Source organism: Canis lupus, chromosome 5 (assembly GCF_011100685.1).
Source record: "Canis lupus familiaris isolate Mischka breed German Shepherd chromosome 5, alternate assembly UU_Cfam_GSD_1.0, whole genome shotgun sequence".
In the NCBI taxonomy this organism is placed as follows: Eukaryota; Metazoa; Chordata; class Mammalia; order Carnivora; family Canidae; genus Canis; species Canis lupus.
The window spans coordinates 60,983,986-61,011,658 of NC_049226.1; the positions used below are offsets into that span (position 1 = coordinate 60,983,986).

At 42.6% G+C, this 27,673-nt stretch overlaps 1 protein-coding gene across 2 annotated transcripts in view; it reads right to left on the reverse strand.

Annotated features, from left to right (window-relative positions):
• Window positions 1-26,075, reverse strand: part of DNAJC11 (DnaJ heat shock protein family (Hsp40) member C11) — a 75,862-nt gene extending 49,787 nt beyond the window's left edge. Inside the window, exons 1-3 of one of the 2 annotated variants that reach the window (XM_038537818.1) lie at window positions 25,925-26,043; window positions 3,598-3,740; window positions 467-596 (exon numbers count right to left, since the gene is read on the reverse strand). In XM_038537818.1, coding sequence (XP_038393746.1) covers window positions 467-554 — 88 coding nt within the window. In that variant the 5' untranslated portion in view covers window positions 555-596; window positions 3,598-3,740; window positions 25,925-26,043. Of the gene's footprint in view, window positions 1-466; window positions 597-3,597; window positions 3,741-25,924 lie in introns of both variants that reach the window. The other variant, XM_038537817.1, reaches the window with a different exon arrangement.
• Between the last annotated feature and the right edge of the window lie 1,598 nt (window positions 26,076-27,673).

Here is a 27,673-nt window from a genome sequence, read left to right on the forward strand (position 1 = left end):
TTCCTGTTGGCCTTCCTAACATAATTTTCCTCCCTTTGTTAGAACCTTTCTTTAACTGAATGCTCCAGAGCCAATAAAATCAGCGTCATATGAAAAAAAAAAAACATTCCTGTACATCTTCTCATAAAAAAGAGAACAAAGAAGGCTTGTCTGTAGCGATCAGCCTTTTACCTCTAAGAGTTCCCTTTAGAAGAAAACCAGCGAGCGATTTAGAGCCCGAGTGCTCCCTGCAGCCCAGACCCTGTGTGCTGCTCTACCTGCACTCTCATTTCCCACTTACTGGACACATTGATTTCTAAAGCAAAATACTACTCTTTCAAAGGCCCCTGTCAGTAAAAAAGCACTAACCTAACCTCCTCTCTTATACACCTCTAAGGACTCTCTTTCTGTCCTCTACAAATCAAGTCTCTTAAAAATCGAACCGCTGCTTCCAGGGCGTCTGCATGAAGCCAAGCCCTCCACTGACCTTCATAAGCCTGGTGGACAAGGTTAAACAGTCGTTCTGCTTGTGATTTGAGCTCTGGGTCTCGGTGCTTGTCGGGATGGTAGAGCATACACAGCCTCCGGTAGGCAGCTTTCAGCTCTTCAGAAGAGGCCTACAGAAAGAAAAATCCAATTAGAGAACAATCGATGCTCCTTAAATATTATCATTATCAGAATCAGCCTTGAAATGGGAGCCTGTCAGCCACTTTCCAACATGTCTGTTCTCTGCACACAGGACATAATGAAGTTATGCTTTATTGCTTCAATGAGGCTTCTTTTTTTCAGTTAATAAAGTGATCAGTTATGGACGTCAATATCAACTGTGTTTTGCTGGGAAATGCTATCAGATGCATCTCTATACGGTTTCAATGTGCTCTGAGCTGAAACTAAAAACGTCAGAGACCGCTTACTTTTTAACTTAAGTTATTTGAGATAAATCATGCCAAGGTACTCTTAACAGAAAATTGGTGTAGACAGGAAAAAAGCTGTAGACCACTATACAGGAAATGGCATGCATTTTATTTGGTTTTCTGATAAAGGAAATTCAGAATATTTACCCTCAAAAATCAAAGACAAATTGTAAAACTAACACACGCCTCTGGTTCAACCTCTAATTCTAAAAGGTAGCACAGAAAGCAGGCAAAAATGCTTTGCTATCCTATAACAGGAACAAATGTCCTTCCTCCCAAACCCAGAATACCCCTCTCCAATGCATACAGCCCCCAGTCCTCACACATCCTCAGTCTGAGGGAGAACATGGACTATGTGAAGAACAGATGACACGAAGTAAGTAGAATGGACTCTGCATGTGTTTTAGCCACACAGAAGGGACGGCAGGGGAGGCTTGGGTGGAGGGGTGGTGGTGAGGACAAAACCCACATTCTACTTTGCCTGCCACACAGCTGAGTAGTTCTCAGAAACAGACCTCTCAAGGGCCCTAGGAACACTGAGCCACCTATCTGCTAGCTCCTTCGGCCTGTTTTTGGTAAGTATTATGTCTGATTTTGTATCAGCCTCAGGGACTATTCTGATCTATCAGAGATGATGCTCAATAGGCAGCTCTATACAGATGATGGTCAGGTAAAGAACATTTTATTTTGGGAGACAACTCCCTCACATTTGAGGGAGTCCATTTTTGGGTTGCCAACATGCCAAGGGGGCCTGAAAAACCAGCCATCTGGCCACCCACCAGGTCCCGGGTGACAATGCTAGGACCAACGGTGCCCTAGGAGCAGGTCTCAGAACATGCATCTGTAGGGAGAAGCTTATAGGGTCTAATCAAGTGATCAAGGGTACAAGGGAAAACGTTAGAACCTATTTTTCAATAATTTCCACAACCTTTTGGTATCTTCCAATTCCAGGACTCTTGGGTTTTTTCCACTAAGGGAAAAAAACCAAAACTTTATTATATTCTAGTAGTAATTTTTGGCACAAAATGTAAACACTTTATATGAGACTAAGTTATTCAGATGCTAGAAAACCAGCAATGTTGTACAAGTCTACAAAAAGTTTTTAAAAATTTTTTAAAAAGATTTTTGTTTTTGTTTTAAGGATTTTATTTATTCATTCATGAGAGACAGAGAGAGAGAGAGAGAAAGAGGCAGAGATACAGGCAGAGGGAGAAGCAGGCTCCACGCAGGAAGCCCACTGCAGGACCTGATCCCGGGGCTCCAGGATCATGCCCTGGGCCAAAGGCAGGCGCTAAACCACTGAGCCACCCAGGGATCCCCACGGATTTTCGTTTTTTTTGAGAGAGAGAGAGTGTGAAAGAGCACATGAAAGCATGCGGGGGCTGGGGGGGGGGGGGGAAGAGGGACAAGAAAACTCCCTGCTTGAGCAGGGAGCAGCTTGGGACTCCATCCCAGGACCCCAAGATGATGACCTGAGCCAAAGGCAGACACTTCACCAACTGAACCCCTCCAGGCACTCCTACCAGAGGTTTTAAACAAGGAAAGAACTCCAAAAGAAGATAGCACCATGACTAGTAAGATGTGTGTTGCATGTGCCTGGTGCCCGTTGGTGCCCTCAGGACAGTGTCTTCACCTCTAAGCAAGCCCATGGCTTCTTCGTCTGGGGAGGAGGTGGCCGGCTGGCTGACTTCTCTGAGCCTTTCCAGCTCTGACTTCACATGATCTGTTATCCAGAAAAGAAAGAGCTATCCTTGAGCCCCTCAGCCTGTGCTTTAAACCAGACATGGACCTTTACTGCTTATTTGGACAGAGGTTCATCTGCATGTAGTTTTATTTTTATTTATTTATTTATGATAGTCACACAGAGAGAGAGAGAGAGAGGCAGAGACACAGGCAGAGGGAGAAGCAGGCTCCATGCACCGGGAGCCCGACGTGGGACTCGATCCCGGGTCTCCAGGATCGCGCCCTGGGCCAAAGGCAGGCGCCAAACCGCCGCGCCACCCAGGGATCCCTGCATGTGGTTTTAAATCAGCAGCTCCTTGGAAAGGGTCAAAGACCCTGCTGACTGAGCCTCCCTTGGCCTCCAAGAATCAGGCAGGTGCTGCCTCATGCTAGCACCACTGTTTTTCTTCCATCTTCTCTTTGGTGCAACCTTTGAGAATTACAATGAACAACTTGTAGTTGGCTGCCTTCTCTTTCTCTCCATCTGCTCATCTACAAAATTTCCACTGTGGTGACACATCGACCTCCAAGTTTACTGGTAAAAAACACAGGCTTGGGGCAAACGAGCTTCCGACCTTTAATTTGCTCATTGGCAAAAGGAGATGACAACTCTCAGGGACGGGGAGACAATGAAACGAGAGGTGACCATACAGGGCTTCACAGTGTACCCAACACACAGCACAAGCTTGTAAGTGTGGTTCTTGTAAAACCTCTTCCTTGTTTTCTCAACTTGAAATTGTGGACAGTACCTCTCTCCTCAAAGTCACTGTTGGAAGTAAAGGAAGAAAGACCTGTACAGTGCTCAAGCATGCTGTGCACACAGTAGGGAGCTGGTCACTCTGGCTACCCTGTCACAGTGAAGCTTGATCCTCTGAGGTGGCCTGCATGCAGAAATCGGAACAGTCCAGAGAGAAGGCATCACTGTGGCATGGGGTGGCAGAAGTGCTCATTTGTGAAGCGGTCCTGGTTTGTGAAAACTTACTGAACTGCAAGCTTGTGATGAGTGCCGTCTTCTAGATGTACATTCTATTTCAACAGAGAACACAAGACTCCATAGAAGAGATGTGTCTCAACATTCTGATGTCTGCAGGTTTTTCTTCTTTCTCCTACAACTGGCTTCTTTCCCTGCCAAGATCAATCATGCAATACATTTCTTGCCACACCTGGCCAGTACGCCAGCTGTACCAAACCCCATTGTTTTAAGCAAATACGTAATAGTTAACTAAATAAAGTAGATCTTCTCCAAGTAGGTTTACCTATGTAATGATGTAAAAAAGGGCTTGTACCTTCCTAGACAGCAATTATAAATTATTTTCTTTCTGCAAATTTTAATTGTTCTTTCCAGCATCTCATAAAAGTTACAAGTGCACGATTAGACAGATCTGGCTGACTTCTAGCTTAGGCTGCTGTTTCCTGGTTGTTAAAACTAGATGACAAGGGGGCGGAATATCTAATCTGCAAGGCCTTCTGTAATCATATTAATAAATGGCTTAATGTGCTATTGATTAAGTAATAGAAATGAGAGGTTTCATTTTTAATAAATATTACATTCAATAGAAGATTAGATTGGGCCTTTCATCATAACTGAATAGCTAAGGTCACTGGGTCGATATTTCATAAATGATAAACTCTTAATCATAAAAACACTGATATCATTTCAAAATCTGTGATATCATTAAAAATGAAACCTTTAGTTGCAGACTCATTTCTAAAATCCTACATAAAATTAAGAGGTATATTGTGCTTTTAAGTCTGAAAAGTTTCGTCATCTCAATCATCTGATTCTATTTTTAATGTAAAGTAAATCTATTATAAATTAACCTCAGAGATCATAAAACTCACAGTAAAAAGGTCCTCTGTGACCTGACTGTAGAGTTTAGTGGTCTGTTAAAATGGTTGGATTCAATGCTATACAACACAAAAATGAAATTCCTGCAGTAGGGCACAAAAATAAAAGGCTTCCAGATTAGAAAGGAAAAACTAAAACTCCGTATTTGCAGACATCATTTACATGGGAAATAACCTATAAAAAAGCTACTAAGTGATGTTAGCAAGGTCATGGGGCTATGGGGTCAATAAGCAAATATCAATTATTCCTATAACCTAAAAACTGAAATTTAAAAAGACAAAACCATTTAGAGCACCATCAACAAACATGAATTGCTTAGGGATGGATGTAATGAACATGTGGAGGACATGTCTGAGGACAACCCCAATACACTGCTAACAGAGATTACAGACTAGAAACAATGGAGGAATAAAACCACCTTCATATATCAGAAGGGTCAATACTATTAAGATGCTACATTTCCCCAAAGCTATAGATTCAATGCAACCCAAAATCCTAGCAGGCCTTTTTCTGTAGAAAGAAGACAAGCTAATTCTAAAATTCATGTGGAAAAACAAGAACATGGAGAAAAATAAATTTTATTATTTTTTTATTTTCCTAGTTATTTTTTTAAATTTTTTTTAAATTTTTATTTATTTATGATAGTCACAGAGAGAAAGAGAGAGAGAGAGAGAGGCAGAGACACAGGTAGAGGGAGAAGCAGGCTCCATGCACCGGGAGCCCGACATGGGATTCGATCCTGGGTCTCCAGGATTGCGCCCTGGGCCAAAGGCAGGCGCCAAACCACTGCGCCACCCAGGGATCCCCCCTAGTTATTTTATTAGCCAAAATAGTTGAAAAATAACTGGTGGACTCACATTACTGAATTTTAAGATTACATGGCTACGGGAATCAAGACAGTGTGGTACTGGTGAAAGAACAGATGTAAATGTCAATCCACAGAGGTAAGTCCACAAATCAACCCCCTATATATAGCCATGTGATTTTTGACAAAGATGTCAAGATGGTTCAATGGGGCACAGATAGTCTTTTTAATACATGATGCTGAAAGAAGGGAACATCCACATACAGTAAAGTGAACCTTGGCCCTTACCTTGTGTCACAGGTAGGGGACACATGAAGACCTTCAGAGAAACAAAAACAGATAAACAAAAGGTGAGGGAGTTCATTACCACTACACCCGTCCTGCAGAAAATACTCCAGGGAGTTCTGCAGGTTGAAATGAAAGGACAATAGACAGTAACTCAAAGCCATGTGAAGAATTAAACACATGGGCAATTATGAAAGCTAGTGTTACCGTAAAAACGGGCCCTGACGCCACATTTTGCTTTCTTAATAATTTAAGTGACTAAAACATTAAAAAAATTATTAGACTAAAGGCTGATCCTTTGTAACTTTGGCTTGTAACTTTGTATTTTTTTTACATAAGAATCTAAAGCATTATAAAAAACAATTACTAGATGGGGCATCTGGGTGGCACAGTTGGATGGGTGTCCAACTCTTGGCTTCAGCTCAGGTCATGATTTCAGGATCCTGAGATCGAGCCCCGGGTTGGGCTCCACACTCAGTGGGGAGTCTGCTTGGGATTCTCCCTCTCCCTCTGCCCTTTCCAATCGTGTGCATGCTCACTCTTCCTCTCTCTAAAATAAATAAATCTCAAAAAACAAAACAACAACAACAACAAAAAAAAAACCCCCACAAACCTAAAAAACCCAAACCCACAACCAAACTAGGTTATTTTTCGGACACCCAACATATAAAGATGTAATTCTGTAACAACAATAACTGAAAGACCTGAGACAGAGCAGTACAAAAATGAGCTTTTGTACACTCTAGAAGTTAAGCTGGTATAAATTCAAAGTAGAATGGTAGGGTGTTAAATGTAACCACAAAGAAAACAGTGACAGAATACACATGAGAAGAAAAGAGAAGGGAGTTAAAATGTTTCACTATAAAAAAAATTGGCTAAACACAAAAGACCACTATTTGGTAATTAAAGGACAAAAAAGAGGGCACAGAAAGGAAATGGCAAAACGGCAGAAATACGACCCTACTTATCAATAGTTACTTTATTATTATTTTTAAATATTTTATTTATTCATTCATGAGAGACGCAGAGAGAGAGAGAGAGAGAGGCAGAGACATAGGCAGAGGGAGGAGAAGCAGGCTCCATGCAAGGAGCCTGATACGGGACTCGATCCTGGGAATTCGGGACCATGCTCTGAGCCAAAGGCAGATGCCCAACTGCTGAGCCATGCAGGTGTCCCTCAATAGTTACTTTAAATGTTAGTGGATTAAAGTCACCAATAAAAAAAAAAAAAAAAAAAAGTCACCAATAAAGAGACAGAGTCTAGCAGGATGAATTAAAAAAAAAAAATCATGACCCAGCTGTTTGCTACCTACAGAAAGACTTGCTTTAGAATCAAAGACAAGGGATCCCTGGGTGGCGCAGTGGTTTAGCGCCTGCCTTTGGCCCAGGGCGCGATCCTGGAGACCCGGGATCGAATCCCACGTCGGGCTCCCAGTGCTGGAGCCTGCTTCTCCTTCTGCCTGTGTCTCTGCATCTCTCTCTCTCTTTGTGTGACTATCATAAATAAATAAAAATTAAAAAAAAAATCAAAGACAAAAAAGAAAAGTGAAAGGATGGAAAGATATTTCTTGCAACCAGTAACCAAAAGATAGGGGTGGCTCTACTAACATCAGACAAAATAGACAAATCAAAAAGGGTTACGAGAAACAAGGAAGGACAATATATATTAATACAAAGCTCAATATAGCAAGGACATATAGCAATTATAACTATTTATTACCAGTTAAAATATATGAAAAATTGACAGAATTTAAAGGAGAAATAGAGTAAAATTTCAATATTTTAGTCCAATAACATAGAGAATAACCAGACAGAAGGAAGGATCCAGGGGACCTGGACAACACAGTAAGCCAATGAGACATGTACAGAATATTCTAACAGACATGTACAGAATATTCTACTCATGACAACAGAACATGCATCGGGATGTGTGCACATCAGGACCAAGGCAAAGTTGTCTACTTTTACCACTTCTATTCAACATAGTATTGGAAGCCCTAGCCAGAGCAATTTGATAAGAAATAAATGGCATCTAAATTGGAAAGGAAGAAGTAAAATAATCTGTTTCCAGATTGTATGATCTTATATGAAGAAAATAAACAATTCCACCCACCCACAAAATAACCTGTTAGAATTAACGGATTTTAAACATGGCAGGATACGAAGTCAACACACACAAACTAGTTTCTATACACTAAAAATCATCAATCTGTAAAGGAAATTAAGAAAAACACTTCCACTTATAATAGTAAAAGAATCTTGTAATTCATCTAACCAACGAGATAAAAGACTTTTTATGAGAACTATGAAACACTGCTGAAAGAATTAAAGAAGACATAAAAAAACCCCAACATTCCACATCAATGTATTGGGAGACTTAATATTATTAAAATGTTACTACTACTCAAAGCAACTAAAAGATTCAGTACAATCCCTATCAAAATCCCAATGACAGTTTTTGCAGAAATAGAAAAATCCACCCTAGAATTTGCATGGAATCTCAAGGGATCCCAAAGAGCCAAAATAATGTGAAAAAAAAAAAAAAAAAAACCAAAGTTGGAGGATTTATATTTCCTTATGTCAAAGCTTACTACAGAGCTACAGTAATCAAAGTAGTGTGGTACTAGAATAACGACATGTGGACCAACAGAATAAGACAGAGGGTCCAGAAATACACATATATGGGCAAATAATTTTTGGTAAGGTGCCAAGACTACTCAATAGGGAAAGGACAGTTTTTTTTTTTTTTTTTTCAACAAATGGTGCTGGGAAAACTGGATGTTCTTATGTAAAAGACTGAAGTAGGACCCTTACTTAATGTCATATATAAAAGTTAATGTAATTGATTTTTGTGCGTTGACTTCATATCCTACAACTTTGCTAAAATTATTAATTTTGTTCACTAAAAATGGATGAAAGACCTAACCATAAGAGCTAAAAGTGTAAATAAAACTCTTACAAGAAAACATAGGGCAAAAATTTCATTACGTTGGATTTGGCAATGACTTCTTGGATATAACATCAAAGGCACAAGCTATAGAAGAAATATAGAAAAGCTGAACTCAAAACTGAGAACTTTTGTAAATCAAGGGATACTATCAAGAAAGTGAAAAAATTATCTGTAGAATGGGAGAAAATATTTGCAAATCATATATCTAATAAGAGATTAATATTCAGAATATATAAAGAACCCCTAAAACTCAACAAAAACAACCAACCTAATTAAAAATTGATAAAGGACTTGACTAGACATTTCCCCAAAGAAGATACAAGAATGGCCAATAAGCATATAAAAGGATACTCACTATCACTAATCATTAGGGAAATGCAAATCAAAGCCACAATACCACTTCACACCCATTAGAATGCTATTATGAAACAAACAGATAATAACAAGTGTTGATAAGGATGTGAAGAAACTAAAACCCATGTGCACTGTTGGTGGGAATGTAAAACAGTATAAAGCTTTTGTGGAAAACTGGTAGTTCCTCAAAAAAGTAAAAACAGATTTACCATATGATTCAGCAATTCCACTTTTGGGCATATACCCAAAAGGATCGGAAGCAGGGTCTCAAACAGGTATGTGTAAACCCATGTTCACAGCAATATCATTCACAGTATCTGAAACATGGGAGCAAGTGTCCATCAACAGATGAATGCTTATCAGTAGAATGTGGTACAAACATATGACGAGATACTCAGTCTTGGAAAGGCAGGAAATTCTGACACATACTATAACATGGATGAACCTTAAAAATATCATACCAAGTGAAATAAGCCAGTCACAAAATGATAAATACTATGTGATTGTACTTAGATGAGGTACCTAGAGTAGTAAAAAATCAGAGACAGAAAATAGAATAATGCTTGCCAGGGAGTTGGAGAGGGGAAATAGACAATTATTATATAATGGGCAGCGTTTCAGTTTTGCAAGATGGAAAGACTTCAGGAGATATATGGTGATGGTTGCACAACAATATGTATGTACTTAATGCCACAGAACTGTATACTTAAAAATCAGGTAAGATGGTAAACTTTATGTTACTTTTTTTTTTTAAATTTATTTATTCATGATAGTCACACGGAGAGAGAGAGAGAGGCAGAGACACAGGCAGAGAGAGAAGCAGGCTCCATGCCGGGAGCCCGATGTGGGATTCGATCCCGGGTCTCCAGGATCGCGCCCTGGGCCAAAGGCAGGCGCCAAACCGCTGCGCCACCCAGGGATCCCATGTTACATGTTTTTAACAATTTAAACAATTGAAAAAATATACCTCAAAATGAAAGCTAAAACCATAAAACTTCTAAAAGAAAACATGTAATTTTTGTAACCCCGAGTTAAAGATTTCCTATACAGAAGAATAGAAAAATATTTGTAAAACCTGTATCTGATAGACTTGTATCTAGATGTATGAAGAGCTCTAACTGAAGAAGAAAACTCAATAAAATACTGAGTAAAAATTTTAAACAGAAATTTCAACCATAGGTGATACAGGAATACCTAATAAGTACATGAAAATACACTCAGTATTGTTAGTCATTATGGAAGTGCATTAAAAACACAAATAAATACACAACCTTTAGAATGTCTAAAATGACAGAATGAGAATACCAAGTGTGGGTGAGGATGTGAAACAAAACAAACATCATTTTCAAAAATATGAACCAAAGCTTTGTCGTTGGCATAGAGATAAAAATGGCAGCAATTCTTCTGGTCAAAATAGGTTTAAAAAAAATGAATTAATGGCTATGTTTTTCCTAGTTGAATTACCTTAAAAAACCTTTACTTTATTAGAAAAGTACACATACATTTTAAAAAGATGTTATTTACTGTAGACAGAGTGTGAGAGAGCATGAGTGAGGGGGAGGGGCAGAGGGAGAAACAGACTCCCCACTGAGCCGGAGTCCAACATGGGACTTAATCCTAGGACCCTGGGACCCTCCTTTCTACATAATTTTCAAAACTTTGGTTCAAATCAATATACAAGGTCTTTTTAAAAACTTAATTTTTGGGACTCCTGGGTGGCTCAGCAGTTGGGCACCTGCCTTTGGCTCAGGTTGTGATTCCTGAATCCAGGATCAGTCCTGCATCGGGCTCCCTGCAGAGAGCCTGCTTCTCCCTGTACCTGTGTTTCTATCTCTCTCATGAATAGATAAATAAATCTTAAAAAAAAACCCACTTAACTTTTATTATGACTATGTAAATATAGCTCAAAGCTAAATGAAGCAGTATATTGTGATTATATTTCTTTCCTAAATTATTTTTAATTTTTCCTGGAGTTAACAATTGCCTCACTTTTTCCATTTGCTTTAGTTTTTTTATGGATCTATCATAGATTTTTTTTTTAAGATTTTATTTATAAATTCTTGAGAGACAGAGAGAGAAGCAAGCTTTCCACAGGGAGCCTGATGTGGGACTCATTCCTCAGGACCCCGGGATCACGACCTGAGCCAAAGGTAGATGCTCAACCACTGAGCCACCCAGGTGCCCCTCTATCGCAGATTCTTCTTCAACTCCTCAAAATAAATGATTCATAGTAGAAACTTGTAATATTCTTTTCAATACAAAAATATAAAGTAGTTCACCAATTCCATGTTTTTTTTCTTCCTAAGAGGTTTTCCTCCTAGAGATCATTGAATTGTGTCAGATGTTAGGCCTGCTAAACAAACTTCATCCTAGGATTTTCTGTCACCATCCTCCAGGGTATCTTTCCTAGGTCAGTCTCTTCCTTTTGATATCCTATGCCTTTTCTCTTTCTTGGTTTTCTTTATTTCAACAGCTCAACCTCCAGTAGTTTCCTTTACAAAGGCTAGCTAGGAGGAAAAATTTTTTAGACTTCACATATCTCAAAATGTTTTCTTTTTTAAAAGTAACCTCTACACACATTGTGGGGCTCAAACTAACAACCTTGAGATCAAGACTCACATACTCTACCGACTGGGCCAGCCAGGTGACCCTCAAAATATCCTTGTACTCTGCCTTTATACTTGACAAATAGTTGGCTGAGGATATAATCCTAGTTTAGAAATATTTTTTCCTCAGAATTTTTACTGTAGTGGTATGGTTTCTTTGTCTTCTAGCTTATGTACTACTGCCAAGATAGTTAATGTCATTAACTTCCAATCCTTTGTGACCTGTTTGAAAATTTTAGGATGCTCTTGTTAACCTAGATTCCCGTAGTATGGGTCTTTTCTCCCCCACTCACTGTGCTAGTTATTTGGCCCTTTCCATCTAGAGTCTTTTTTTTTTTTTTTTTTTAAGATTTTAAGAGAGCGAGGACCCGAGTGAGCATAAGCGTGAGTGTGGGGGTGGGGGTGAGAGAGGGAGAGGGAGAAGCAGACTCCCCACAGAACAGGTAGCCCGACGCAGGGCTAGATCCCAGGACCCTGAGATCCTGACCTGAGGCAGATGCTTCACCAACTGAGCCACTCAGGCTCCCCTAGAGTCTTGCATCTTCTGAGAATTGTTTTTTCATGTTAATTGTTTAATAATGTCTTCCCCTTCATTTTACTTTAATGTCTAAGAGTTTGTCTTCTAATTTTTAAATTTTACTTTCGTGGAGTTTTCCTCATCTTTCTTTTCCAGCCCCTCTATAGAATTTTTATTCCTATATTTTTTTAATTTCCAAGAGCTCCTTCTTTTGTATATATGTATTCTTAAAGATTTATTTATTTATTTACTTTTTATTTAGAGAGAGCATGAAAGCAAGCAGGGGGAGGGCTGGGGAGAGAGAATTCTGAAGTGTATTCCCTAGGTGAGCATGGAGCCTGATGTAGGACTCCATCTCAGGACACAGATCATGGCTTGAGCCAAAATAGTTGGTTGTCTAACCAACTGAACTTACATAAGGTGATACTTTTATTTTTTATTTTTTAAAGATTTTATTTATTTATTCAGAGACACAGAGAGAGAGAGAGGCAGAGACACGGGCAGAGGGAGAAGCGGGCTCCATGCAGGGAGCCTGACGCGGGACTCGATCCAGGGTCTCCAGGATCACGCCCCTGGCTGCAGGCGGCGCTAAACTGCTGTGCCACTGGGGCTGCCCAAGGTGATACTTTTAAAAGAAATATATATGGGGCACCTGGGTGGCTCAGTGGTTGAGCATCTACCTTTGGCTCATGGCGTGATCCCCAGGTTTTGGGATAGTGTCCTGCATTGGGCTCCCTGTGGGGAGTCTGTTTCTCCCTCTTCCTATGTCTCTGCCTCAATCTGTGTCTCTCATGAATAAATAAATTAAATCTCAAAAAAAAAAAAAATAAAAAATAAAAAATGAAATATATACAGGGGCACCTGGGTGGTTCAGTCAATTAAGTGGTTAATTCTTGATTTTGGCTCAGGTCAAGATCTCAGGGTCATGAGATCAAGCCCCACATTGGAGTCTGTGCCCAGTTGGGAGCCCCTCCCCTTGCTTGTGCTCGCTTGCTCTCTCTCAATAAAAAATATCCTAAAAAAGAAAAAATATCACCTTGTTCTTACTTCCTACGTGTATTATCTTATCTCTTTGAAGACAATCTAGTTTTCAAATTCCCTGCACTCTCCACTTCATCTCTCTTCACTGTCTGCATGATCTTAGAATTTCACAGTGGAGCATTCCTTCATATATTTGATGTTCTTTGGTATCAATTTATACTTAACAGTAAGATACTAAGCTATTTGGAAGCTCTGTGTGAACAGACCTTGTCATCTGATGAGATTCTTTGTGAAATGCCTGTAAGAGGACCAGGAAGTTTCACTTGGCAGTATTTTCTCTTTGATAGGTCAGTTTCTTCAGGGAAGAGCACCAAGAACAAGGAAAAAGCTGTAAGTCTCACCATGAAGGATATAATCACTCATATATTCCCTGCTTTTGTAAGGGTGCCACTCTCATCTCATAAGGGTGTTGTCTATGGGTAGGCTCTGAAGCCTTCCTGGTTCAATTTCTCCAGGGAATAAACATTTGGTCTCCTGGTTGGGTGGGTTAGCATTTCGCCAGTGCTGAGTGCTACCATTAGAAAGAAACAATCTTTGTCAACATGGTAGACAAAAATGGGTACTCTGTTTTAAATTGGTTTGTTTACTCTGGAGGGTGAACACTTCTCCATGTATTTATTTGCATTTTAGAATTTTTTAAAATGAAATAATCCATTTGTTTCCTTTTTTTTTTTTTAAGATTTTATTTATGAGAGAGAGAGAGAGAGAGAGAGAAAGAGAGAGAGAGAAAGAGAGAGAAACCAGGCTTCCCACAAGGAGCCTGATGTGGGACTCGACCCCAGATCCCAGGATCTTGCCCTGAGCCAAAGGCAGATGCTCAACCCCTCAGCCACCCAGGTTGTCCCCATTTGTTTCCTCTGCATAGTTTTCCTATTAGTGTATTCATCTCTCTCTTTTTAATTTTTTTTAAAGATTTTATTTATTCATGAGAGAGAGAGAGAGAGAGGAGCAGAGACAAAGGCAGAGGGAAAAGCAGGTTCCATGCAGGGAACCCGACGTGGGACTTGATCCCAGGTCTCTAGGATCACGCCCTGGGTGGAAGGCGGCGCTAAACCGCTGAGCCACCCGTGCTGCCCTCTTTTTTAATTTTTAAGAGTTCTTTATATATATATCGGAAATATCTTTTATCTAATAAATATACTGCATATACCTTTTGAGTTTTAAAAATTGTATTTATTTTTTTTGTTTTTTCCCCCTCCGAGCAAACACAGAAATTTCCCATTTTTACAAAATCAAGCCTATAAATTGTCCCTTTTCTTAAAAAAAAAAAACCAAAAAAAAAAACCCCACAAGATTTTATTTATTTGACAGAGAGAGAGTACAAGTACGCAGAGTGGCAGGCAGAGGGAGAGGGAGAAGCAGACTCCCTCTGAGCAGAGGGCCTGATGTGGGGCTTGATCCCAGGACCCTAGATCATGACCTGAGCCCAAGGCAGACACGTGCCAACTGAGTCTCAGGTGCCCCAAACTGTCCCTTTTCTGATCTCTGCTGTGGTATCATGTACCCCAAATTGTCCCTTTTCTGATCTCTGCTGTGGTATCATGCTTGGAAAATCATCTGACTCCAGTGTTATCATATTTACTTCATTTAAATAACAAAGCCATTGAAGAAGCTACTACATTTCACTCGAGATTCTAGTGAAGACCATGTCTGGAATCAATGTGACACTCAAAAAGCATACTGCCACTCTGCTTTTATTTCCAATCTTCATTTAACAAAGTAAGCTAAAACATGTGAGGAACACCCATGTCTGAACTGCGATTGTACTAGTCAGGATTGGCAAGGTCAGTTGTTCTCAAGCTGTGGTGTGGGGCCCCTGTGAAGTCTGAACCTTTTTAGGAGGTCCACAGGTCAAAACGATTTTTAATAAAACTAATAAAACTGAGCTATTTGCCTTTTTGTCATTCTGTAATGCATACAGTGGGATTTTCTTAAGGTTACAGGATACCTGATGACATTACTGCTTTGGACTAATGGACTACGTGCTTGTGTATTATGTTTGCTAGTAATTTCTAAGGTGGTAGTTTTATAGCATAAATACGAGAGATTTCAGAGATTAATTCAATTGGTTTTCAGTTCTTTCACTGTGTATTTGCTTTTGTTATAGTTGTTGTGATATCTGTGTATCTGTAACTTTATTATTCAATACAGATTTATTTTGAAATCCTCCAGTCTTCCTTATGCCTTACTGAAAATACAAGTATACCCTGCTCTGTGTTTTGTTTTACATTTTGTTAATTACTGAGTTTTAATTTTTAATCAAAGTCAATAGCTACAACCCATGTAAACAAAAGCTCAATAATTTGAAAATGTAAAGGGGCCTTGACATCAAAGTTTCACAAAGGTTTATTTCTCCTTTTACATGGCCATATTAGGACATGGTGGTATGCAGCTGCCAATGTCCTCAGGTCCCAAGTTTGAAAGAGCAGCCACCCTCTGAACCACTGCCAGTGGCCAAGGCAGAGGGAAGGGCAGGAGACAGACCCCCTCTGGCTCACACTAGCATTTAAATGCTTCAACCTGAGCAGGATACATATCACTTCCACTTATATCACTGGCTAGCACTAGTCATAGGGCCTCACTCAACCACTGGGGGATCAGGAAGTACAGTCCTACCATGGGCCAGACAAAGAACCGACTGCATCTGGTATACAGCACTTAAAACTAATGTAATGATGATATTTAATTCAGTACTTTGAAGACCTAATAGAGCATGCAAGCAGCAATGCGCATCTCATACTTACATCCATTTTAGGAATAGGAAAGCCACTAGGTCTTTTGTTGCTGAAGCAACTTTCCAGCTCAAACTTCCAAGCTGTATCTATGCTGCTGTATTTCAGGCAGTCTTTACAAACTATGTTCTATTGGATTTTGGGAAGTCTGCCTAATTACCACAATTGAAGATTCATTACTGTCCATATGTTCCATGACAATCTGATTGAAATAAACTGCATCAGCTAATAAAACCTGTAATTTTTTATGATACTTGGTGCTCATACTATCTAAAGGAAAAAGCAGATTTCAGAGCTAATTAACACCAGACAGCATGGGTGCTTTGTGCTGAGTAAGAGCTGGTTCGTGAAGAGGAGGGGTGTTACAGATTACTTGGTGTCACTGAGGAGACCAAGGCATGTACTCATCAGGCACTAAACTGCACTTGGAAAAATTTCCTGCTTCATTTTGAAAAGGTTCCCACTACACAGTCTGAAGCTTCACACAATAAAACCACTCTCACACACAGCCCTGCCATTTTCTGATGCCATTTACCCTGTTCCACACAGTCTTCTACAATTTTCATTTACATGTGGGACATCTCTGAAGGGTCTGGAAATAAAGCTGGGGTTGATCTGCAAACAGCAAGACTCTAACAGTGTACGCAGATTTACCCTCAAACTAGAGCATGGTGCAGACTGTACTGACTCGTTCTGGCTGACCCATTGTTGTAAGGAGCATCTCAAGTAGAACAAGATTTCAAGTGAGACTAACCTATGTAGTCTTGTCCTAAAAATCCAGTTCTGACAAAAGAAAACTACAAAAAAATCTAATCTATTTGAAATTTACTTACTTTTACCATTATCATTACTGATGCTAGTACAAAAGGTGATAAACAACCTTTTCCCACTGCAATAGGGAAGCAGAAGACGAACAGAATATCTCCCAGAGGAACAAGCCCTCTGTTCCTCTTCCAGTATGGTACCCAGTCTCTGCATGCCTTGGCTTACTTGGGGAGCAAGCATAAAGGCATGTGTTGGATTTGCTCTCTTCCTCTTCCATCTGACTTTGAACAATTTTCTAAGTGAAAATTTAGATTTACCAAACTGATAATTGATACACTCCTTCCAATAAATTCCTCTAAAATGATCTGTTGCTAAAACTGCAATGTGATCTTCAACACAGGTATTCTCCAACATGAAAAGTGCCTGGACAAGGTGGGTATGATGTTAGCAAATACTTAAATCTTCCAGTCAGTACATTTACTGAATGCCAGCCCTGTTTGAAGTACTGCAGGAGCTACAACGGGAATATAATATTAAGGAGATTACAAACTAGGTATGCGTATGTGTGTTTCCCTTAAAAACCCCACATATGCTGATTTAACTAAACAATATAAGACAGAAATGCTAATATTAATGGTAGAGAAATAAGTTCAGAGCAGTCAGAATTTAAAGAAAGCTTCATGAAGATGAAGCGATCCAAATCGTGGGTTTTGATTTGCTTTGGTATCCAAGACGGGCTGTGGCATTTCAGGGGAAAAGAACATCCTGAGGAGCAGGCCAGTTTGGCGATAGAGAGAACACTGAAAAAGTGACACAAGGGCAAAGGAGTCTTAGTGGGACATTGGCTGGAAATTAACTTGGACATCCACCCGCCTGCTCATTCATTCAGTAAACATTTGCTAAGTACCTGTTATGTGCCTGCCCTGTACTAAGGAATATAATGGTGAATCAGCCAGCCAGAGTCCCTGACCACATGACGCTTACTTTGCAGGGAATGAAAGCAGAACATCACCACACGGTAGGCAGAAAATACATAAAACAGCTAATCTATAAGGGGCTTTAAAATGGAGTTTGATCCCCACCCAATATACAGCAGGAGCCACAAAAGGTTTCTGGGTAGGGAAATAATGTGATCAGTACAGTTTGTTAATATTGATTTGGTATTAGCTCGACTACAACTGACAAAAATAAAACCAGAGAGACCTAGAGAAAACTATGGCAGAGGCGTAGGGTTGAGGTTAGGAGGGCTGGTAGGTGGCACAGGAGTCCAAGTGGAAACAAAGCAACAGAGCTGGCTGGTCAAGAAGAGTCCTGGTGAGCCGAGTGGATCTATGAAACAATCGGAAGGTGCTCAATTCCAAATGGAGAAAACAAACCAAAAAGCATGCCTGCCAGGGGATCTGGCTCCAGCACATGGGTTGGGGAGAAACTGGAAGCACCAGGCTTTGTAGGGAAAGGGGGATTTAAACACCTAAATAGGATGCCCAGAAGGCAGGTGGAGATGCGACAGAACCAAGCGATGTTAAAAAGAGCCAAGCTCAAGAGGCCCAAACCTGGGGGGATTGTGAGGATGGAGAAGGAGCACCAAAGGTAAGGAAAGAGGACAGAGGGGGACACCTGAGTGGCTCAGTGGTTAAACATCTGCCTTTGGCTCAGGGCGTGATCCTGGAGTCTTGGGATCAAGTCCCACATCGGGCTCCCTGCATGGAGCCTGCTTCTCTCTCTGCCTGTGTCTCTGCTTCTCTTTCTTTCTGTGTCTCACATGAATAAATAAATAAAATCTTAAAAAAAGGAAAGAGGACAAAGAGAGCATCGTGGGAACCAAAGTCGAAGGGGCTTTCAGGCTGTCCACAGTGGTGCACATATATCTGCACAAAATGTTTCTGCTGGAATCTTCCCGTTGGATGCCTTAACACTCACAAAGCATCCTGAGACTGGCGCTGGAGCTTCCATTTTACAGGTAAAACAGTGAGGATGAAAAAGATTAAAAGTCTGCTCTGAGAAGGAGAAGGAACTTCTCTGACCATGCCCCCTGCCCCAGCCCAAAAGCTGGCTAGCTATTAGAAGCCCGTGTGGCCTGGCCCAGACCAAAGTGTAGTTCATGGAGTGAAAAGCTGCAGAGAGGAAGCAGGTATTTACAAAGCATATATCACACAGCCGGCTCATCCAAACTGTGTGAAGAACTCTGACAAATCAATAAGAGCATTTCTTATTAACTTTTATGCTCATGATACTAATAAAAATATACTGGCATTTACTTTACATAATAACATGCCAATTACTATGCCGAGCACTTACATGCATTCTTGCTTAATTTTCCCCAAAGCCCCAGGACAGTGAAATTATCATCTGGATTTTATGGATGAAGAGACGGGCCCAGAGAGGTTAAGTGGCTTGCCCCTATCAGGCTACCAGGAAGTCAAACTCAAACCTGCCTTCAAGGGCTTTGCTCTTTATGTTGCTGACCCCTTCCGAAGCTCCACCACCATTTCTGCCTTTCCAAATGATCACAACAAAGGTGCACAGGTGCTTCATATGGAAGGTGCCGGACTAAGTGGTTTCAGTGTCCTTCTCTAAAACCCCTAAGCACACCACAGCTTTGTAGAGTACAGGGGTCAGGTGGACAACGCTACGTGTCATGTGATTTTGAAAAGTCAACCTCCTACAGCCATTTTATTATTATTTTTTTTAATCTATTTGAGAGAAAAAGAGAACACGTGTGGGGGAGGGGCAAGGGAGAGGGACAAGCAGACTCACTTCTGAGCATGGAGCTTGATCCCAGGACCCCCAGATTACAGCCTGAGCCAAAGTCAGACACTTAACAGACTGAGCCACCCAGGCGCCCTCTATAGTCATTTTAGACTGTGCTTTGGGAAGGTAGTTAAGAGAGAAACAATAAATCATGATTAAGTCAGAGAAGCTAAACAGGAGGATGGTCAAACAATTCCAAGTTTCTACAACTAGAGGTAACCTAAGTCGGTTGTCTTATGTAGAAGGAAAAAACAAAATTTACAGAACTCATTACCATCAAGATGGCAATATAAATTCAAAAAGAGATTAGGCAATCAGTAATGACAGCAGTCTACATACTAATGAAGAGAAAGGCAGGCCCCAGTCACCTTCAAGGTTTATTTGGGGGTGGGGTGGGGGATGGGCATCCTTTCCTCCACGCCCACTTCTGCTGACAACAGAATGTGAGAACAAAAGAGCCAGAGGAGCAGAAAGTCTGATTCCTGAGCAGAGGTCATTCCAAGGGCTGAAAAGATATTTCCTGACCATTGTACAATTTGGTTTTCATTTCTCTTCCTGGTCATGTCCATATGTGTATCTGGTGCCCTTGAGACACAACAGTAAATAAAAAGGCCAGCATCTTAGGAAAATGAGCTCCAGTTCCTTTCTGGGTCAGAAGTGATGGTTCGGAGCCTACCTTCACATAAAGAGCTTGGCTTATTCTTCCCGAAAATCCTGACCTTATACTTTCTGTTGTCCACGTCCATCTGTTATATCCTGCGCACTCATGCAGACTTCTCATGGTTGATGTCTGCTGGCATTTTATTACTGAGGAATGTTCTGGCTCCTGCAAACTAGGGAGGGGATACTGTGCACTCTGCTTGCAGAAGTGGTTTCAACAGTCCAAGACCCAAACAGAACCCAGCTACCAGGATATGAACTTGCAGGAGGCTCCAAGCTCCTTCAAGGGAATGAGAGCTTTATAAAGTTTGGGCCACAGTGGCGGTGATAAAGCAGCAATGTTCCCAATGGTCTTTTCCCCTCCTGATGCCCCCTTTTAAACTTTTATGCTATTTTATTCATCCCTGTTAGTTGTCTTAAATCCTTTCTTGAGCAAGGTAGGGTATAAATAAAATCAAAATGAAAGTTTAATAAAAGTAAACACTAAAATTCCATATCCAAGCAAAGCACGTTCCATGTGTGTCCCACATTTTCTTATCCATTGTTTACTACTGAACTCACAGCAAATATAAAAGCTTTCAATTGAATTCTTTCTAACAAAGAAAAAAAAGGTATTTTTGTAGATAATGCAGAGCTAGAGCATTAAAATTTCAAGAAGCAATTGTTTGAAATGCCCAAAGCAGAAAGGTAATAACTAGCTTATGGTTCATTAAATAAAACACATTTTAAAATTTAACCTCATGGTGTTTGCTAATCATATTATAAGATGACATTGGAACTAAGTGGGTATCCTAAGAGCTCCCTCCCCACCCAGAAGCAAGACAGATCACTGGAGGCCTCTCTGAACTCTACTTGAGCACCTTCCTGACCCCAGTGCTGTCTTCCTGTCGTTTTACCTCTGATCACGGAGGTCCTCCCTGCCTTGCCCTAAGAAGCTGACAGCTCACAACACTTCTACTCTGCCTTCAACCCCAGACACTGACTGCAGTTGTCGCGGATCACCCCTTCTACTCTCCTCCCTAGCTTAGCTCCCCCTTCTGGGAGCCGCCCCCCTCCTGCCCTCTGCATGAAACTCATGACTGCAGGAAGCAGAGTTCAGAGAGATAACTGTCTTTTGAAGATAAGAAACTCTGTTATTTTGAACAGAAAGAGAAAAGAAACCTTTGGGAATTCATAACCTGATGCTTAGCATAAATTCTGGCACTATGTTTTGTTTTTTTAATTAATACAATAGACGGATAGAAAATTTAGCCAGGATGAAGTTTACCAAAGCTTTCTATGTACTTGCATTTAAAATAAGCAAAACCTCATGCTTTCTCAAAATTCAAGAAATAATAAATATTAAATGAGCATCTACTTGTACAAAGCACTGTATACATACGCTCTACTACACTGCAACACGGCAATATACAACATCCTGGCCCACAGTAAGTTCCTAATCCATTATTGCCGGTTCCCCACATTTCAATGTCAAAGAAAATGGGAAAAAGAAAGGGTAAACTACTACCCTAGGGGCAGGAACCCACACCCCCCTCACAAAGTAAAGATTTGAATTGAACACAGGACATTCTGGTTGCAAAGCCGCGATGTGGCCTCCTACTCTCCGTAACTTGGAAGAATTGTAGCAGGAAAGTAAGCAGAGACTTAAGAGGTTAAATGACTTGTTGCTCAGGGGCAGTGTGGGCTGTGACTCTTGCTCCAGTGAGTGACCTTGCTCTTCAGCCTCTTTATTTACTGGACATCTCAGGAACGGGGATCATCGCCTAAGTTTGTTTTTTGGACAGCCAAGGCTTAACACTACCTGCTGAATGTACACATTTTAAGCACGCTTATAAATACCAAACTTTGAACATAATGTAGTTAATGGGAAACTCATCAAAGGAATGACCTTCTCAGACCTATCTGGTTCCCTCTCCTTAAGACTAAATTACCTGCTCGTCACAAGGTGAGATAAGCAACAGATGAATAAACACACAGCACCTCACCTCAGTGCTTTAGGTGTGCACCTGGCTCAGCCAAATGCCTATACTAAACTTCTACAGACATCCAAGTCATCCTGGTTGCTGTGCTGTGTGACGTCCCCCTAGGTCAATTTGGGCAGTGGCCAGTAGACCTTCCTCTACTGCTCTAGCCCTTCTTCCTATCTGCAGTCCAATCTTGAATGGTTAGCCCCACTCTGACTGTAACCCCTAGCCAGAGACCCAGACAACCAAAATTGTGGAAAGACCAACATACTCTAAACCAGGGAAGGTATCAAAGTGCAGGAATTCTGGGGAAAGTTGTTCTTGGTAAGAGATAAATTGATTGGGACCAAAGACCTTAAAAGGGGTTGTAAACAATGCTGAATGCCATGCATAAAAATGAAAGTTTCGGGCAGCCCTGGTGGCGCAGCGGTTTAGCGCCGCCTGCAGCCCAGGGCATGATCCTGGAGACCCTGGATCGAGTCCCATGTCAGGCTCTCTGCATGGAGCCTGCTTCTCCCTCTGCCTGTGTCTCTGCCTCTCTCTCTCTCTCTGCATCTCTATGAATAAATAAATTAAAAAAATAAATAAATAAAAATGAAAGTTTCTTTTAATGGTAATACAACATTGATAAAGTAGGAATTTGAGTCAATTAGGAATAAATTCAATTTAGAATGTCAATTAAAACATCTATAAAATGTATAAAGATCAAGAAAATTTCACTCTGGTTGATTGGTCAGGAATCCTTTCTCCAAGTAAATTTTGGAAAATCATCTCAGAAATCTCAGAACAGTTAGATTTTAGGCACCTGATGACACATTTGACTACAGTAAACCAGAGATGAGAATCTGGTTTTAATATGCCAGGTTAATAATAAATTCCTCCCTCCCCTCAGTGTGACAATAGCTCTCCTCTGTAAACAGGAAATTCAGAACAGCAGAGAAGGGGAATCATTAAAGATCGCATATGTCTTGTTTAGAGAAGAATTTGGTCAAGTCTAGCTGCCTGCCTCGTTCTCTGAAATACAACATGAGGGGATATTCTCAAGTTTAAAATTTAGAAAAAGAGATTTTTAAGTTGCTTTTTGACATTTTTCCAAAAATTTTATTTATTTGACAGAGAGAGTGAGCACAAACAGTGGGAGCAGCAGAGGGAGAGGGAGAACCATACTCCCCACTGAGCAGCGAGCACAACGTGCAGCTTGATCCTAGGACCCTGGGATCATGACCTGAGCTGAAGACAGATGCTTAACTGACTGAGCCACCCCAGCGCCATGATTTTTAACTTTTCTGTATCACTTCAATTGTAACCAGACATTATGCTTGTAGTTAAAAAAATTTTAAATAGAACTTCTTGGTTTTGTGTTAGGTTACTGCCATTTGAGATTTTTAGGGAAAAGTCTGGACTTCCTGAACACAATGCTGAAGGTATTCTCTTGAAGATGCTCTGAAGTACTGGTGGGAAGGGAATCTTGCTACCTACACATATACTTAAATGGCATCAAGCTATAAGAGTGACAGCAAATACATAAACAGGTGTAAGAGTTAACATTACTTCTACTTTAACTCTCCAAACAAATCATGCTATTTCAACTTCAGGATGATTTCTGATTTCCCAAAAAAAATCCTAGTAAATACCAAGTCCAGAAATCACCTTCAGAACTTTTCTTCCAGTAGAATCTTGAGAGGTAAAATCTGCATACCCTGACATTTTACACTGAGTTTGTTGACCAAGAGAACACAAAGTGACTTCAGTGAGGGAACATGTTTTGTAGGGATTTCACCCGTAGCCATAAATATGAGAAATGCCTTAAGTCACTGGGAAAATATTTTTTTTAAACCTTTGCTACTTTATTTTTTTTTTAAAGATTTTATTTATTTATTCATGAGACACACACACACACACACAGAGAGAGAGAGGCAGAGACACTGGCAGAGGGAGAAGCAGGCTCCATGCAGGGAGCCCGATGTGGGGCTCCATCCCAGAACTCCAGGATCAGGCCCTAGGCTGCAGGCAGGCACTCAACCGCTGAGCCCCCCGGGCTGCCCGGAAAAGACTTTTTTTAAAGAAATCTTTATTTGTCTCCCACTCATCAATCCAATAACAATAAATCTTAGGATGCCAGTAGTTTCAAGGTATATCTTTGACTAACATTTATCGAGGACTCCAGCCAAGCCTATTGTTCTGTATCTTTTTGATCATATGCACCTGCCTAAGATTCAGTAAGCCTGATAAACTGGTAAATTGCTGCTCAATTACTGATAACCCAGACTATAAATAAATGGTAAGAAAGGTTGGCTTCAGGGGCGCCTGGGTGGCTTAGTAGGCTTAGCATTTGCCTTTGGCTCAGGTGGTGATTCTAGGGACCTGCTTAGTAGGGAGACTGCTTCTCCCTCTCCCTTTGCCCCTCCTCCTCTGCTCTCAAGTGTGTGCTCTCTCAAATAAAATCCTAAAAAAAAAAAAAAAAAAAAAAAAGTCTGGCTTCATTTACTAGTTTGCTTCTAAGAAATGGAGAAAACTTAGTAATTAGCCAAGCAGCTTGGTTCAAAGGGAAATGAATTGAAGGCTAAAAAAGGTGATTTACCCAAAGCCTTACTGTTTATTAGTTACACGAACCTCTAGGTGCCTATGGTAGCCTAACAGGATTTGCAGTTCCCCCACATATTACACTAGACATTTTCATAATACATAGTATTAATGTATTAGCTAATGTTTTAATGGATTGCCTAATCCATTTGGGAGCTCGCAGCTCCGCAGTCTGGTAATGACAGCAGCGCTTAGAAGTCAAGAGCTGAGGCTCCAGTCAGACTTCTGAGGGCTGAGGTCAGGCTCTTGCACTTGCTATTGGGGTCACTTTGGCCAAGTAACCTAATCTCTCTCGGCCTCAGTTTTCTCACCTATAAATCAAGGATTATCAGAATACTCACCTTAGGGGCTGGGGGGAGCGTTAAGGTAAGGAATAGGGAGTGTTCCCTGGGCACTGCAGCCTTGGACAAAGCGGTACTGATAAAAACGTTAGCTGCTACTGACACCACGCACACCAACAGGGTGAACAACACATATTTGACGGGCTTTGCCTAAAATAATCAAACTTTATGATCACGGGGAAAACGGGCAGATAGAATTAAAGGTCCTCCAGCAGGGCCGGGAGGACCAAACCCAGCAGCCTAGAGAGAAACGATCCACCTTAGGGCTTGACCTTGGAAGCCTCCCTGCCCTTCACGCTGCGGTGAACTGGACGAGCTGCCGAGAAAGGGAATTTGCTGGGCCCTCTTACGTGCCAGACACAGTGGGAGACTCTGCCTTTTACCGGGTGAGGAGGAAACAGGGTGCGAACACGCGGCGCACGGAAAGGGGCGCACACGCCGAGGCCGCGCTCGCGGCACCGCTCGCTGCTTTTCCGGCTTGGCAGCTTCTTGCCCGTCCGCGGCCTCCCGGACGGAGGCTGTGGCTACGGGAGGCTCTTCCCTCGGGTCCTGGACAGCCGCTCAGGGGAGAGGAGGGCACAGGGCACGTGCCCCCGGGCTTGGGTTCACTTTGAAAGCGGGACGTCCCCGTGAATACTTGGGAACCCGACAGACGGCGTGGGGAGGCTCCCTGGAGGCCTTGACCTTGGTCCCTGGGGCTCAGTTTCCCGCTCTGCCGACCGGGGGGCGATGACACAGCCTCGGCCAAGGCAAGTTTGTGGGCCGGGCGAGGCACCGGGTCCTGGAGAACCGGGAGTCCCACTCCGGTGGCCTCCGCCCCAGGGACCCGTTCCCTCTTGTGGGTCCGGGGCCTCTGCCTTGCCAGGACGCAGCGCCCCGGCCGCCGAGAGCAGCGGCAGAGGCCGGCCGGGACGCCCCCCGCGCAGGGGTCGAGGCGGTGGGGACCGCCCGGTCGGCGGGCGGTCGCGCATGTCGGGCGGGGTCACGCGGCCTCCCCGCCGGGTCCCGGCCGCCCCGGGTGGGGCCGGAGCGGTGGCCGCCAGCCCGGCCCTCCCGAACTACGGGGCACGGCCTCCTCCCAGACTGCGTCCCGCCTCAGGCCTCACCTCCCTGCGCACGTTCAGCAACGAGTAATAGTCTTCATTGTCCAGCTCCTCCTCGTTCAAGGCCGTCGCCATCTTCGCAACCTTTCACCCCGCCAAACCGGCAGGGCCGTGCCCAAGAAGGACCGGCGAGCCAGGGCCCCGACAGCGCGGGCCGGCCGGGCTGCGCCACAGCGGCCCCTGGCGGCCGGGAGGGGCGGCGCCGCCGCCCGCGCCCCCGGCAGCGCGCCTGCGCCCTGCGCCCTGCGCCCCCGCGCGGCGGAGGGCGGGACGCGGCGCCCGGGGTCCGCCACGTGCCGTCCCCGCCGGCCTCCGGGAGGCTCAACGGGGCCGGGCGGGAGGCCTCGGCCGCAGCTGGGGGCGTCCCGTCTGACCCCCGCGACACGTCGCTTGTGTCCTAGGCCGGCTCCCAGTGCGGGCAGCGTCCTGCCCCAGGCATCCCCGCCTCGGCCGGAGGCGCCTCGACGCCCCCCTTGCCGACTTCTCCTTGCACTGGAAACCTCTAGGATGGGATTTATTCCTGCCTCCATTGTTCTTTCTCCTGGCCGTCCAGAACCCTGCACAGCGCACGAGCCCTCTCAATGTCATTTTTTATCATTGCCCTATTTTTTAGGAGCACCTGGCCATTTTTCTGCTGTTTAACTGACAAGGCAATACCCATTTGGTTCCTAATAGAATTGTCCCTGGCAGGCACCTACCCCTACAGCCCCTACCCCCTGAGCCCTCCGCTTGTAAATTTCTACCTTATAATTTAGCGATGGAGTCTAATTGATTTCAACCTGGTGCCTGCTGTTTGGTGCATTATTAAAGATGTCTCGGTTACAATCATCTAAATAATTTAAATGTCTTCGAAATGATGTAATTATCAAGAGAAGGTGGACAGCAGAGCTCTCATGCTCTTGCCACCTGTTTGGTTCATGCTGACCTGTACCAATTCCTCATTATTTCTCAGGAACGTTTGCTCAGCCTTAACTAACCATGAGTTTAGAACCATCCCTGTTGCCCTTCCTAAGCAGGTCTCCTGGGAAGCCCCAAACACCTGTCTGTGGATTTGAGAAGTTGATTTCTTTCTCTTCCTAATTTTTGGCCAGATGTTCGCCATCTGGGCCTGTGTATGGTCCCTTCCAAGTTGTTCGGCCCTCTTAGGATCTTTCAGCATGAGACACATAGGTGTGCTGAGACAGGTTATCCAGGAGTGTTGAGTCACTGGAGCCGACCCCAGCCCAGGCCGTAAAGGAAGAGCTGTTTCTTTAGCTGGCTGGGGCTTCTCCACAATAGCTTCTGCAGACACTCATGCTCCATCAGCAATTGTGGCATTTTTTTAAAAAAAGATTTTACTTATTTCACCCAGAGAGAAAGAGAACAAGCAGGGGGGAGTAGCAGAGGGAGAGGGAGAAGCAGGCTCCTCCTGAGCAGAGAGCCCAATGGGGGGGCTCCATCCCAAGACCCTGTGATCATGACCTGAACTGAGGGCAGATGCTTAACCGACTGAGTCACCCAGGGGCCCCATGTAGCAATTTTTTATGGTCTTTCCTTTTTTCTCCTTTGCAGAGCACTGATTAGTGCTAAGCTGCTTGCTGACATTTGCTGGTCTTTTAAGAATTTCTTACAAAGAGGCTGGAGGAGAAGACTACAGTGTTGAGACATTCCTTTTTTCTTAGGTTTGTGGGCATTAATTGGGCCATAATGCTCAGTTGAGTAGAAGAGTTTCTTGCCATCTTTCCTCTGCTTTGGAAAACACTGCCTCTAGGA